A 16679-nucleotide genomic window follows, 5' to 3' on the forward strand; every position below is an offset into this window, starting at 1 on the left:
ATTAACCAGCTGAAATGGAGAGGACGTCAGTAATATACCACTCGACATGCCAGAATAGTATAAGGGGGTGATGTGTAACTGGGTCAGAGAGTGGACTTTGAAGGGAAGTGGGTATTAGCACGGGTTGTAGGTGGATGTAGTGATTACATTCGTTTAAGGGTGCTTCAATTAAAAGAAAGGTTTTAGGAGCAAGTGCTAGGCTTATGATAAAGCGAACAGACTGATTTTGTTGAAAGTAGAGCTTTCTTAAGGGAAAAATTGAAGTGCAGACTTGGCGCACCAGGAATAGTTTAAGCCTGTTTAACTGGCGCTGCGCTATGCGCACAATCGCACAAAGCCGCGCAAATGCAGATTTTAAACAGGGAACTTCAAAAGAGCTAGAAATGGTCCAAAACGACCAATTACTACAAGCTCTTGTGCTGAGGTTACTCCTTCAGGGACAGACAGGCTGCTCAAGGCTCCCCACTCCCACTGGTGAGCAAAGAAACTTCCGTCTATCCAAGTAAGGCAATGGACAACACAGGAGCTACACCTCAGTCCAGAATACAACAAAGCCTGTATACTGGTCTAAACTAGTCGAGAAAGGTGGGAAAACAAGGATATTTTTTGTTTTTTTAAGTTAGAAAGTACACAGAAATGCAGGAAAAACAGTAATAAAATCACTTACACAGGCTAGCTCACTTTAGTGGGTAGCCTCAACAGTTAACAAAAACTTTCGACCAAATGTAACTTTAAGTGCAGATAATGTACAATGCAAAAACAGGTAATAAAGCAGTATAAACTTGTTCAAAGTAAGAAAAGGAAGGTCTCACAGGTAAAGAGCAAAAAAAAATACTTGGATCAGGAAAGTATATAGGTTCACAGATTAGTACTAAGCTAACTGCCCTTATGAGCCATTTTAAGCTTATCCAATTATCTCTTGTGAGACTCAAACCCTTCACCTTGTGTTTGTAAGGCAAATACCTTAACCACTAGGCCGCCCTCCCAACCCTCATTATACATAATATTTTCCTAAATTCTTTCTATTTCTCCTTTTACATTTTTTATTTCTCTCATTACACTACCATCTTCCTTTACTAATCTGCTTAACTCAATACTTCTTTTCCTTGTAAAACATATCTTTGCTTATAAAACAATTCCTGTATTTTTCTTGATTTTTTCATACAATTATTTTTCTTTGTGAAAGTAATTTCTATCGTGTTCTAAATCTTCCAACGCATTGCTGTATGTTCTTTATATTTTCTATTTTCTCACATCAAATTGCCACTGTAATGAAACATATCTGTGTTTTCCTTAAATATCATCCAGTATTCAGACCAATTTCATAAAATGTCCTCACAGTAATATGGCCTTTCCATATCTATATTATTAATCTATTTCCTTATTCCTTGCTTTCTCATTAATCCTTTTTATTCTTTTGCCTAGGTATATATATTCCTTGTTTTTCTTTACCTCTAGCCATATTGCAAGATGATCAGTAAATCCTGTTTCAACTACCTCTCCTTTTCCTATAGCAAACCTTCTGATACTATAAAATAATCCGTTTTAGTTCTATACATATCCTCATTTGCAAGTCCATGAATTTTTGTCTCAAAGTTTTAACTTACCACATCTTATAATTTTTATCATTTTCTTACATCATTTAATTTATTTTTATGCTTGCTTCTTAAATCACAATTGAAGTCTTCTGTTATTATAATATTCACATTTATCACTACATAGGTCTAAAATCTTATGAAAGAAAATTTCCTTTTCTTTACGATTAGTATAAGCATAAAAAGTTATAATTCTGTATACTTGTTCTTTCCATTTTAAATCTACAGTGGTTAACCTTCCTATTTTTGGTAGTTACATCTAACATCTTTATTGTATTTCTACAGAACAAGGCTATTCCAGAACATCTCTCATTTCCAAAATTCCAGATCATCTTGCCTCCCCATAGTTTCCATTTGCAATTTTTCTTCATTTGTTAAAAATATTGTGTCTTCTAATATAATTACATCTACATCAAATGTATTACACCATTCCAAAATCCATATTCTTTATAGTATTCACATTTATAGAAACCACTCTAAAATTTTCATTTTAACTCTTCCTTAGATTCATGGCTTCATAAGTTCATAGCAAATTACTAAACTAGCTTTCTTAATAGGCCACTCTAAGCCTAGCCTATTTCCCTCCCACAGGTGAGAAACAAACACAGTACTTTGTGTTTGTGACTCAAACACATTAACCACTACACCAACCCCAATCATTAGCTGTATATATTCCTTTTCATCCATTTCTTTTGTTTTTTCTTCTGTACTTATTCCTTTACATTTGTTCTGTTTACTAATTTACCAACAGAAATTTTTCTTGTAATACTTCCCAATGTACGTCTTCACTTATTTCAGAACCTTATTGTGTCCTCTTAATTATTATTTTAATCTATTTTTCTTCAATTTCTTCTACTTCTAAATTGTCTTCTCTGTTCATTTTCTCTCTTTTTTCCTTACTCTTATTTTCATTTTTGCATACCATCTATAAACGTCCAATTTATGTTTATATCATTTCAATTCACATTTTTTATGTCCCATTTCCCCACAAATATAATGTTTTCTTTTGTCACAGGTACTTATCAAACATCCTTTTGCACAGTAAATAAATAAAAATAAAACATGTTTTGGATTGTCCCCAGTATTTGGACACCCCTAGTTCCCTCTACATTTATGGTTGGTATATCTATATTTTTTCTCTTTCTATTTTTAACACATTACAATCCCTGCCACCAGTCCATAAACCCCTTTTGTTAGAAAATTTTGCAATGCCCAATACTTCTTTACATAAAATTTTAAAATGTCCTTTTACAATCTCTCTTTCTGCCTCTGTTCGAAATTTTACATCAATTTTCTTTTTTGTTTCCCTGTTAAAGGTGTTTTTCTTTTTTTTCATATTCTCCAAGAAAATTTTCCATTGAAAAAAACTCAAATAATGTCACAAAATGTCTCTGTTAATAAGAAAAAATGTTCTTACCTCATGTGCTTTTACACCCAAAGGAGCTATTAAAATGTCCCGCACTTCATACCTGTCCATTTCTTTGTCTTCTTTAACACATTTCCAATTTTCATTTTTCCTGCCTTCTTTTCTGCTACTCCACTTTTGCCTTCTTCCACTTCCTCTGGATACGTTTCCTTTTCCATCTCACCACTATTCTTCAGGATCGTCTCTGCACACTCCTTTTGTATTTTCTCCACAACATCCTCCCAAGAAACATCTCTGTCATTTTCTAGCTCACTGTGCACCACCATTTCTTTTATCATCCCGCAACCCTCCCGACTGAAGAATTGTAATTATGCATCAATCATTTGCCAACCCATCCCCAAACACATTCTTAGAAACATTTCCTCAGACTCCAGTCTCTATATTTGCTTTCTCATCCATTTCTTTCACCACTCAATCAACTCATTCGCTCTCCATCTGCCTCTCCCCATTTCTCTGGGCTGTCTCTGCACCTGGAATGGAAAGAGAAAGTGCTCCTCCAAATTCCAAAATAGGTCCCACTCACAACAATGAGCAGTTAAGGGAAGTTCCGCCATGCCATGGCCAAATTTCTGCAAGTCGTATAAATACCACCTCAGGTCTCCCCTGAAAAGAGAGCTTTAGCTTAGGGGAACTAATCTTGTCAAAGAATAGATAGATGGATCAAATTGATAGATAAATAAAAAAAAATGCAGTTTGTATCTCAGTGTGTCCACTCCCACCAGAAACGCAAGTGGCCTATGCCCCTTTGAATCCCCACCACAGTCAGCTCCTCCAGTGCTGGGGTCACTAACTAAAACCCTAGCCAGCTAAGTCAAAGATAGAATTCCATCTCTATGTACCTTGCAACTTGGCTTGGGAGAACTGCAGATATTTAAGAAAAATGGAAACAATCCTAAAAGGCACCAGCCTCCTGCATACAAAACATCTTCTCTCTGTGCTCACACATACTGCACATGCACATAGTTCACCTAATAGTCACCAGGGAAGCAGGCCTAAGCCCATAAGGCCCACTTAAGTCTGCTTTCATACAGGGAAATATTTTAGTAACAGATGCCGTTAGGCATACAGACTCCACAGTCACCCGACTAGGCAAGAACAGAGTGACTGTAAGCTGCTTGTCTAGTCCTAAGGACTCGATTCATGCTGTCATATGGCTCCTAAGGTCTCAAACTAGATAAATATGATCACAACCTAGTGGAAACTCATGTGAGAGTGAATGGCTTAAGGTGCTTCACCAAGAGAGGCATGCAGAGAGACACACAATGGGACTCTTTATGCTTGTGTTGCAGGCAGGACAGACACTGTTCTTGAGTAGTGAGTATTGTCTGGGCTTCACCCAGAACAGTGCCTATTTTCCAATTCAAAACATCTGGCCTTAACAGTTGGCCAAGTAGTCAATGCCATTCTAAGAGGATCCAGTATGTGTAGGCTTGGGATGAGATGATAGAAAAGACTTCCTGTTTCACTGTAGACAACTTCCTCTATTTGTACCCAGGCTTGTAAAGCTTACCTGCATTTAATTACATGTAAAAGCTAACAAAGGACCTTTTTAAGTATAATCCTCAAATATGGACAACATTGAAGTACCACTCTACAATGGTAAGAGTCTAGACAAAAACAAAAATGCCAAAACTTCAGGCCCTCTTGCAACTCAACTCATACACATAGGTAGGTACTAGGCTATTGGCCCTAGGGCCTATATAAGCCTAGCCAAAGGTATCCTGGCTTTCGCCACACAAGAAAATTATTTTCCTGTGCCACTGTTGAGCAGAGCCACAGAAGTGATCCCCGGGGTGAATTTCCTATCTCCCATCCAATTATCAAGATTTTTCTTGAAGAGTGCTAATGAGGAGCTTTGTTTGATAGAGATAGGTAGTTTGTTCCAGAGTATGGGAAGTCTCTGGGACAGGAATCTACCCCTCCAGCATATTCCGTTTATTGTGGTGACGAGGTTTAGGTCCCTAGAGCATGTAGCTCGTAGGGATTGGGCTTTCTTTAAGTGGAGCATGTCTGAAAGCTCTGGGTTTGACATAGCTTTGTGTGTTAGGCAGAGATCGCCTCCGAGTAGGCGATATGCAACGGAGTAAAGCTGCAGTTTTGAGACTGTCTGCATAGGGCATCTCTTTGAGGCTGGTAATCTTCTTTGCGAGGTATTTCTGTGGCCTTTCCAGTTGTTGTAGATGCCTTGTGAGGTACATACCAAAAGGGGCATTGTACTTGATAATGGGTCTAATGAGCGACAAGTAGAGGGGGAAAATGACCTCTTTTTTTGCTGGATGAGAAACCTTTTGTGATGAGGTGTGCCACATATAAGGATTTCCTGACTACTGTGGTGATGTGATTATCAAAGGAGAGACTGCTGTCCACCTCTGTCCCAAAGTCTCTTATCACACCTTCGGTGTTAAGTAGACTACCACCTATGTGGTAAGTTCATGGGTACTGAGTTTTTACCAAAAGGAATGACAATGCACTTTTTGGCACTGAGCTTCAGGCCATGGCTTTGACACCAGGCACCTGTCTCAGCAAGGACCTTTTGTAGGATGTTCACATCTTTTGGAGTTTTTATTATGGCTCCTAGTTTGCAGTCATCTGCGAACTTCGTTAGCCGAAGACCTTCTGTGTTGGCCTGTACGTCAGAGAAGTAGATACCAAACAGGAGAGGACCCAGGACTGAACCCTGTGGTACTCCACTTGTCACTGGTCTGAAGCTGGATTTGGAATCTGCTTTCACAGTGTGGGTTCTGTCAGTGAGCCAGTTGGCAACCCATCTTGTGACATAGGGATTTATACCTAGTTTAGTGAGTTTATCTATAATTCCAGAGTGGGGGATGGTGTCAAAAGATCTAAATAGGTTGTGTGAACCACCTTACCCTCATCGACGGCTTTTGTGACTACTTCAAAGAAGTCTATCAGGTTTAGGAGACGTGATTTGCCTTGTACAAACCCGAACTGGGTGTGGTCCTGAGTTTGGAGATTACCAATGTCATTGTTTATAAGTTCCACGATGATACGCTCCATAGCCTTGCAGACCAGGCTCGTTAAGCTAATGGGGCGGTAGTTTCCAGGGTCTGTGGTGGCTCCCCCTTTGTGGAGTGGGATAATTGTCGTTGTGTGCCATTCAGTGGGCACATAGCCTGAGGTGAGGCTATGATTGAACATGGTACTTAGGTGGGGTGCCAGTTCGGTTTGTAGTTCATATAGAACACAGCCTGGGATGTCGTCAGGTCCCATGGATGCTGTGTTCTTGGCTTTGGTTTTTTTACCTGTGCAGCCGTGATTACAGGAACTTTGCATTCTTCTGGTATAGAGATGGGCCCTTTAGGGGATGACAGAGGGGTAAAGTTAGCACTGAACCTATCTGCCAGGATGTTGGCAATATCCGTTGGTTCTGTATATTTAGTGCCATTGTGCTGTAATTTAGAGCAGATCTGAGTGCTGCCATTGAGATTCTTGACATAGCTATAGAATGCTTTGTGGTTGTCTTTAGAGTCAGTGGCAATTTTGTTTTCATAACTAGCTTTGAAGGATTTTATGAGGGATCTCAGCTTCTTACTGAAGCTGACCAGGGAGTTTCTCCAATCATGGGATTTTACTCTTTTTTTGCAACAGTTTCTTTCTTCTGTTGTAGAGTTTGTTTATAAGCAGGGGACCACCAGATTGGCTTCCTTTTTTTGGAGGATAGCATCTTGGTTCTGTTAGGGATTGCACGATCCATGCACTCATGTAAGTGCTTATAAAGTGCATTTGTGTAAGATTCAGCAGTCATACCTCTATTGTCTGTCAGCATGGGTGTCGTGAAGTTTGCCACTTCTGTCTTAAGAAGCGTGAAGTTGGCTTTGGAGAAATTTTTTACTGTGGTTTCCCTAATGGGGGGTGGGGGAGGGATGTGGATGTCTAGGGTGATTAGCTTATGGTCGGATCTGACCAACGAGGAATTGACCTCTGGTGTGGAGCACCGGTTGCCCATGTTGGTAATAACCAGGTCTAGGATATTGCTGCCCCTGGTGGGGGTGTGGATAAGTTGATCCATGGCATTGGAATTTATGAATTCCAGAAAAACATTGAACACAGAGTTGGTACATGAGTAGTTTTCCCAGTTAATGGTAGGGTAGTTGAAATCGCCCATTATTAGGGTGTTCGGTTGTACCCTAATATTTTCCAGTGTATTAAGAAATGAGGAGTGGGAATCCTGAGACATGGTGGGGGATCTGTAGCGAGCTACAATTTGGATTGTGGTCTTGCCCAGAGTTAATTGCACTTGGATAATCTCGGATGCATTATGCTGAGCAACTAGCCTGGAGGTGTGGATATCCTTAATGAATATGGACACGCCTCCGCCTTTATAGTGTTTCGGTCCAGGTTAGGTGGCCGAAAGGTGTGGTATGAATTATAGCCTGGTAATGCAGGGGTACTCGCTGGAGCCTTGAACCAGGTCTCTGTCACTGCACAGATGTTGATGTTCTCCATTTTAAGGAGTGCCTCGAGAGAGTGCATTTTGAGGTTTATACTTCTAGCACCGAGTAGCAATACCCTCAGATTCTTCTTGCCTGTACCAGTTAGGGTGTTGAATTTGTCATTTGAACCTTGCCTAAAAAAGGCACTATAGGGGTGGCTAGAGGCTTAGCCGGTATCCGGAATCCCAGGGGCGACAGCTGCAGGCCATCTCTGACAAAGCATTGTGGCTTGTCGATCATGTCATCCCAGACAGACAGATACTGGATCCCCTTAGAATGACACCAGAAGCTTAGCCAATTGTTGAAGTCAATCATTTTGTCCTTGTACTGTGGTATCTATCATTCTGGGTGATGGCAGGATGCTACTCAGGGCTAGGGTCATACCTGCCTGGGCTACAAGATCGGACAGCTCCTCCGTGTTCCTCTTCATGTAGTCCAAGGTGGGACTTCTCAGGTCATTCACACCAACATGGACAATGACAGAGTCATATCTGTACTTGTTGTGGAGTGACCTGAGTGCATTTGTATAGTTACTAAGACACAGTTTTAGTGCAATGAGAGCCCTCCTTTTATAGCAGGATTGATTGTCTATCACGACTCAGGCACCTAGATAACTGTGGGGAATATCTGTACTTGTTAGAAACAACATCACTTAAGGTTTGTAGGCAAGTACTAGGCTAGCTGCCCTTGCTGGCCATTTTAAGCTTAGCCAGTTTCTCCTTTTGTACTCAAAATAACCCATCTCATTTGGTTATAGACATCCCATGATCAATAATTATACATTACCCATAATGAGAATAACTGGGATCATACCATAGATAAATTGAGGAGACCAATGCATGGGACAAAGCATTTATGAACTGCTTCTGTCCATTAGTAGTACATGTCAAATTATGAAAGTCTTAACTTGGAACTCTTGGGGAGGTCCAAATCATCCCTAACAAATCCAGATACTACTTCACTACAGCTATAGATCTCCATCAATGACTGCAACAGATCATGGAACTTATAACAGGTCACATGTCAAACTAAATACCTTATTGTTAGGGGCTCCCAATTACCCAAGCATCAACTGGCATACTTACAGTTCTAAAAAATGTATAGACTCAGTGTTTCTGTGACTAACACAAATGTGCCAGTGAAAATTGTAAAACTACCTACTCCATGTTTCAATATCCTTGACCTGGTCCTTACCAACTTAGCTCCAGCATATACTCCACACCACATCTAGTACAAAGGCTGAATAAAACAAGCTTAAGTTAACATGCTGTGATCACAGGCTGCTACATTGGAGGGTGAGATGGAAAAGTGTGCCGATTATATTATATGTAGAATTCAGATAATTTATCTTATTTTTATAAGAGTGGATGTCTAGATTAATGCCCTTGGCTTATGCAAGTGATTTGCTAAGTAAGTAGACTTGAAAAATAAGACAAAATGATGAAAGCAGTGAAAACACCAGGTTCTTTGCATCTGCAAAGAAGATATTAGCTTTTTTTCATTAACAAATGTTCTCAGCTGGAATTGAGATGCCTGTAGCGAAAGGCAGTTGTACATTCTTTTCCGAGTAAAATTTATAAAGATTTCTTCATTCATTTGTTAGCCTTTCTTTTTCTTAATTGCTGGTTACTTCTACATGGAGATGAGCTGTCTGCAGGTGCAAGTAATCTTGAGAGTTCTAAGCATTCTTTGCCAACAGAACTGCAAAAATAAAGGTAAAATGGCAAGCAAATCAGTGAAAAATAAAAAGTGAGAAATTATGGGAATTGAATAAGAGACTGCAGCCTCCCTAGCAGCTTGCATACTTTGATGCATTTAATAGAACATTGTCCATTTTATTTTGATATAAAAAGACAGGCAATGCTTTTGTTTTTCTTAAGGCTAAACATTAATGTTTTCTACAAGCATACAAGCTGTTTTTTTTTTTTTTTTTTACATCAGGAGGGGAAAGAACAAACACCAATCAGTATAAGTGGGAACAGATGGTCACATGTGCTTTAGCTTGGGTAACTTTAATTTTAGGTTAGGTAACACTTGTGGGTGCAGCTGTCAGTTTGGGGCAACTGTTCCTATCTAGAGGGTTAAACGTCATGTTTTCATGATGTGTATAGTTTTGTGTGTTTGTTCTATTTAACAGGGGATGTGGTGTTCGGAATATTTATTTAATTTCTTGTTTGAGGGTTTCCATTAAAATATGACATTGTTCTCACCTCCACTGAACCCTAACAACTGTATAAAAGATCAGCCTGCCAAAGAGAATGTGCATGCAAGACAAAAATTATTGTTGTATATTAGGTGGGAACAATAACTTTTTATCATAATGACTACTCTATCCATATCATCTTGGAACATAAATGGCCTTACATGTATACAGAAAAATGAAACCGTATTGAATTATATTAAGAAATACATAGTGCAAACAGCCATGCTGTGGAAAACGCATTTAGAAAGAAATTAACATGTGACTTTAACAAAGAAAGGATTTCAGGATGGATATTCAGCAGACTAGCAGGTAGAAAGGAAAAAAAAGAATAATACTGATTGCAAGATGGTCGCCAATAGTGACAGAAGAGGGAAAAAAACTATAATGGCAGATTTTGGTAGGAAGGGGCTATGGGCAAGGGATAAGGATTACTCTGGCATTCAATCTAAAACTGCTATTATGGAACATTTTGGGAGAAATAATAGGCTTTCAGAAGGGAATATTACTTACAGGTGGAGACTGGAAATTAACTTTCAATAGTGAGAATGTATTGGGGTCCTGGAAGGGAAAATATAACAAAACAGGGCAGATTTCTAAAGAAATGTATGAAAATATTTGGTATGGAAGATGTGAATTCATTACCAGGAACTTGGGCAGAATTTGCATATTATTCCCAGAGGTACAATAACTGGGCTAGACCAGGAAGAAATTACAGTGGATATAAAAAGTGTATACAACCCTGTTAAAATGCCAGGTTTTTGGAATATATAAAAAATGAGACCACAATAAAGCATTTCAAAACTTTTCTTACCTTTAATGTGACCTATAACCTGTACAATTCAATTGAAAAAACAAATCTGTTAGGGGGAAAAGTATACAAAATGAAAAAAAAAAAAAAGTACAATAAGCTGGTTGCACAAGTGTGCACACCCTTAAACTAATACTTTGTTGAAGCACCTTTTGATTTAATTACAGCATTCAGTCTTCTTGGGTACACACCTGCCATCAATTAGAGACAGACTGATTAACCCCAGATAAAGTTCAGCTGTTCTAGTAGGATATTCCTGACATTTACTCAGCTGCCTAACATAGCAAAAGCCATGGTTCACAGACAGCTTAAAAAGCATCAAAGGGACCTCACTGTTGAAAGGTATCAGTCAGGAGAAGGGTACAAAAAAAAGTGGAGAAAATATGGGGACAATAGTGTCATTGCAAAGAACTGGATGCCCCTTCAAAACTGATGAAAAGACAAGACAAAATCTGGTCATGGAGGCTGCCAAGAGACCTACAGCAACACTGAAGGAGCTGCAGGAATTTCTGGCAATAGTGGTTGTGTACTACATGTGACTACTATCTCCTGTATTCTCCATATGTCTGGGCTATGGGGCAGGGTTGCAAAGAAGGAAGTCTTTTCTTACACAGAAAAACATCCAGGCCTGGCTAAAATTTGCAGAATACATCATGCCTCCAAAAGCATATGGGAAAATGTGTTATGGTTTTACAATACCAAGGGTGAACATTTTGGACACAATTCCAAAAGCTACGTTTGGCGCAAAAACAACACTTCGTATCACCAAAAGAACACCATTCCCACGGTGAAGCATGGTGGTGGCAGTGTGGGGCTTTAGTCAAGGTGGAGGGAATTATGAACAGTTCCAAATACCAGTCACTTTTGGCCCAAAACCTTCAGGCATCTGCTAGAAAGCTGAAGATGACGAGGAATTTCAACTTTCAATGACAATGACCTTAAGCATACATCCAAAACAACAAATGAATGGGTTCACCAGAAGAAAATTAAAGTTTTGGAATGGCCCAGCCAGAGCCCAGACCTAAATCCAATAGAAAATCTGTGGGGTAGCCTGCAGAGGGCTGTACACAAGAGATGCCCTCGCAATCTGACAGATTTGGAGCACCTTTGCAAGGAAGAGTAGGAAAATATTGCCAAGTCAAGATGTGCCATGCTGATAGACTCCTACCTCAGAAGACTGAATGGTATAATTAAATCCCAGAAGACAATGGTATAATTAAATCAAAAGGTGATTCAACAAAGTATTAGTTTAAGGGTGTGCACACTTATGCAACCAGCTTATTGTACGTTTTTTATATTTTGCAACGGGTCCCGTAAAAGATTTGATTTTTGGTAAATCATAAATAATACAATCAATACACGTGTTTATTATTCAGAAAACACAAGCTGATGCAACACTGGTTGCTGCGGTACTTATGTATTATCGCAACCATGTTAAAAACAACTCACTTTTGATATATTCATTTGCTGTTCACTGGCGACAAAGTTATTTAATGTTATTTTGGCACTTTCTACGTTTATAAGTATTCAAAAATCTATCCAGATTGTTTATTTTAGCCTTTGTCCACATTTCTTGTACTACGATGTTGACAGGTATATGTGCCAGGACTGCCATCATTAGTTCATTCCAAAAGCTTCCCTTCAGTTACAGCAGAAATGTAATGTAAAAGGTATAACTGCTGATGTCCAGTTTTATTTTGTTAAATGTACCCAGTACATACGTCTCAACTGTCCAGATTCCCTCACACTGTCCACATTTTGCCCCATATTTTTGATTTGTTCCTCTTCCTCATAAAATGTGTTACTTTCTAGCAAATCACTCGGGTGATCTGAGGACTGATGATGTCTCCGACTACCGGAAAACAAACAACGGTACTTACAAGAAATCTCACTGTGTTTATTAGTAGAAATTTGGATACTTGTCCATTGTGGTTTGAAACAATCATAAGTTGTTTGCAATGTTGTTGCAATAATATGTAAGTGAATTACAGTATCATTTACAAATTGTCTGTGGGGCTTTGTCCGGAATTCTTAAACCAAGAAACTGGGAGCTGTTGATGCAGTTCCATAACGGGAACATCCGCATATTTCTCAACTGTCCCTGTTTGTCCCTGATTTTGACTCAAATCTTAGCTCTGTCCCTCTTAATCCCTCCAAAAACTAGTGACTTTTGGAGGAAAGGTGGTGAACTCCATGTAATGAATAATGGCAATGATTAAGAGTTATACACTTCTTTACTCCAGAAAAGGTATAATTCCTATGCTCTGATTATGTCAAAGTTTCAAGTTAATAGCACTAATATTTTAAAAGCGTCCCTGACTGTCCCCGATTTTTTTCTGAATTTGTCCCAGATTCTGTTGAAATTTGTCCCAGAGTAGTGGGGATGTAGGAGGACTTCTCTTTAATGGCACTACTACACATGGCTCTCTCAGGGGCAATCGGAGATTCTTTTTAAAGTGTTAGTATTGTCAACGTGAGATGTTAACAGAATAAGATACCGTGAATTAGTATACTTTTTCCAAAGTGTATAACTCTACATATGGTTATTATTGACAAAGTGTAACTCGCCATTATGTATCTAAAAGCCACCAGTTTTAGAAGGGATTAAGAGGGACGTCGTTTTTTTGTCAAAAAAAGAGACGTCTCTGAACACATACTAATGGCTTACTAACAACTTCAACTAGAAAGGTCATAGGATGGTAAATCAGGAACAGCTGAGAGGTATGATATGAAGAACGCCATTTCTAATATGCATCTGAACGTGATGCACTTATCTTGTTAAAGCAATTATTTTACCACTACCTGTATTTGTGTCTTTCGGCTTTTTCCCGGTTAGGGGTCGCCACAGCGGAACTCCGGTCCACTAATGATTGGCAGTAGATTTTTACGTGCTGGCTTGCCGGGCCTAACGCACAACCTTCAACGAAGGAATGCCCATTCACGCATGTCGCCACACAGAAGACGCTCTGAGAATCGAACAGGCAACGTCTAACTGTGAAGCGACAACGCTACCGCAGCACCACCACTGCAGTAGAGTTATTTGCTTAAAATAAAAGCGGGTGAAATTGAAGTGTATTAACCCACCACAGAGTTCGCACATGAATGGGCGTGCCCACCGTGATTGACATACAGGAGGGCGAAGCAGTCCCCCTCCTCTACAATTATTAGTGCAATCAAAATACTTCCAACCCCACAGGAAAATACAGGTACATTGGGGGCATGTAAGGGTTAGCAACCCTTGTGACAATTCTTGCAAACCAGGAAACACAGTTTCTTACTACCACCCTATATCACAATGGGATATCCCCCAAAACACAGTTTTTTTCTTTCCAAACGTCTACCATAGGACATACTTATTTTTATATTATTTTCCATCATAGTCCAAGAGCCACAGACATAAATATTGCCATTCCATTCCGTTCCAGTAGTAAAAGCATTTAGGCGACAATAGAATGAAAGAACCACTGACAGAAACGCTGCGGTTAAACTAATAAAAGCTTTCAGGTAACAGAAGAATGAAAGAGCTACTGACAAAAGCATTCAAGTAACAGTAAAATGAAAGGCCATTGGACATAAACAATGCGGTTCCACTAATGAAAACATTCAAGCAACGGTAGAATGAAAGAGCCACTGACATGAACGCCATGGTTCCACTAATAAAAACATTGCCATAGCTCTCAACATTCCATCGCCAAAACGAGGAACACTCGCCTTCCTAATGTGGAACAAATGGGCAAAATGTGGAACACATACTAAGCTTACTAACAACTTCAACTAGAAAGGTCATAGGATGGTTAAATATGCTGGTTTTACTAAATTCCTAACACTGAATGTGTGACAGTCTCAGAACTTTAAGACCCCAAAGGAGACAGTACACAAGTATTTTGCAATAAGCATATAATTACTGTTATACGTACAATGTTTTCTGTATTTTCTTTATAATTTTGCTAATATGTTTGTAGGTCTACATTACCTAGTGTTTTGGTGGCATCTTTCAATCAAACAGTGGGCGGTGCAGTCAAAATGGTTGCAGGCGGGGTTTGGGCGGGGCTTGCTACTGCGCATCTGGTGGGTTACGCTTCAATTTCGCCTAAAAGCCAATACACTCACTTACGTACAAGACCGCTACACAGTCCTGTACATTACAGTAACAGAGATCACGACGCTCAGGATGTCTGAGCTATATTAAGCCCCTGCTTTAGCAGAAAGCAGCGAAGGCATTTCATAAGGAAACCGTTGAAACGTATGTGCCATTTCTTTCCACAAATGCCTCAAAATTAAAGTATTCACATAACTTTTTTTTCTCTCCAAGAGGTGGAGCACTACCTGGTTATCACATCTCTCGAGTAAGTGTACCTCGTTACGAGCAGCGCTCCACATCTAGAGTCTTAAAAAGTCTACGTTCCTTGCAGTTCCACACTGTACAGGATAGGTCTGTCACACATTCTGTTAGAATTGTTTGAACGGATATCCATAGAAAATAATGAACCATAATAGTTCATCAAGATAATGTTATTAATATCTATATAAAATTCACCACATTTTAGCCAACCATCCTCTCAGCTTCCAAGATTAATCTGTTAAGAATTGTTCCACAGTTTGCTCGTTTGTTTCATATCAGTAGGAGAGGTAATGTTTCAAGCTTTGGAGGTGGGTATTGGGAGCTATGCTCGTAATGCGGTTCACATGTAAAAAAATAGGGAACAGTTAATACCATTCCGCTAGGAAGTTCACAGTAGATAAAAATGTATTGCTTTATACTCAAAATAAATTGATGAATTAATACAATTCAGTATAATCACTATGGATATCAATTAAAAATTGTAATGAATACGTTTTCACTGAAGAACAACATGAAAATGGACTGTTAACATTCAAAATGTGGAACTTTTCACTTAACGTTACAAGTGTGCTGCCAAACAAATCTACATGTTTGTATAGAATGGCTAACTATCCGACGTTACTAACAATTTGCTTATATCACTGTTAGCCAAAAGACTTGCACCATGACAATATTGCTATTTTAAAAAGTCTGCTTTCGTTTAGTTTATTATTATTTATGTAACACATTTCACCATTCTGCAACTTAGTGAAGGTGACTTTCCACTGCAACTGTCATTGTTTTTGCAGAAAGCAAAACTGTTGGAACACTGACACTGTACTAAGACACTAATAATACCACTATGTCAGTAGTTTTAAAGAAAAATGTACAGCAAATCTCAAGTTTACCTTTGTGTTGCTACAGCTTATTCGCGTCAGACAAAAAGATCTACAACTATTTCGGCTCAAGCTGCCAGAAAAAATCTTTCTCGCATAAAACATGCTGCAGTAGTAATGAAAAAAGCTAACTCCTCTAACTGTACAATCACATTGCCAATTTAAGCTGTTGGGGTGGCGCTATTGAATTGCGTCAACAAAAGAGGACTTGCTTTTGTGGAAACCGTTAATGTAATGTTTTGTATATTTGTGGGGATGATTGTACGTGTTAGTACAGAATGGGTTTCTGATGGCTGTAATGTGTGCATTATACCTTTGTATTGTAATTCTGAGCCCGGAATTGCTAAAAAAAATCCGAAATCCACGTTTTCCTTTAAAGTTGTTTTTGCTAGGGGAAGCCCTCTCTTATATACACCATACATGGTTGTAGGTAATTAAAAAAAGGCGAAGTTTGCCGTTTCTCGTTAGTATGTGAAAGTCATTATTTTCGGATATTTAGTTAGCGTTCTCGCCTCATAGCAAGACGTTGTCCGTTCGATTCTCAGCTAGAGCGTCTTCTGTCGGAGGCAATGCATACGTGAATGGGGCGTGCCTTCGTTGAAGGTTGTGCGTCAGGGCTGGTAACCCGGTGCGTAAAAACTCACTACCAATCATTAGCGGACCGGGGTTCCGCTGTGGCAACCCCTAACCGGGAAAAGCCGAAAGACACAAACAACAAATAAGTCTAACTGTTCCCGTACTCGCACTGAAGAGCCTCGGACTTTGAAACGTTTCCTTCCCTTTTTATTGTATTGTGGGTAAAACTGAACCTTTTACTAGCAATGAAGTTAACAGGAGCGTACCCCACAAAGAGCATTAAAACAGGGATCAGAACGAGGAGTAACTTCTTATTTTTGAGTAAAGTATCAAGTATTGCGTAAAGATCGTCAGTGTGATAATTTCTAGGGATGCATTTATTTAACTCGCGACAGCAGAG

The 16679-nt window shown here is 39.2% G+C and overlaps 1 protein-coding gene across 3 annotated transcripts in view; it reads right to left on the reverse strand.

The window, feature by feature from the left end:
- Positions 1–16272, reverse strand: part of LAP3 (leucine aminopeptidase 3) — a 528883-nt gene extending 512611 nt beyond the window's left edge. Inside the window, exon 1 of one of the 3 annotated variants that reach the window (XM_044062186.1) lies at positions 15716–16272. In XM_044062186.1, coding sequence (XP_043918121.1) covers positions 15716–15808 — 93 coding nt within the window. In that variant the 5' untranslated portion in view covers positions 15809–16272. The remainder of the gene's footprint in view (positions 1–15715) is intronic. The other 2 variants (XM_044062189.1, XR_006363611.1) reach the window with 2 other exon arrangements.
- Between the last annotated feature and the right edge of the window lie 407 nt (positions 16273–16679).

The sequence above is a fragment of the Protopterus annectens genome, chromosome 2.part1, assembly GCF_019279795.1.
Source record: "Protopterus annectens isolate FY-2018-M chromosome 2.part1, PAN1.0, whole genome shotgun sequence".
Classification (NCBI taxonomy): Eukaryota; Metazoa; Chordata; order Ceratodontiformes; family Protopteridae; genus Protopterus; species Protopterus annectens.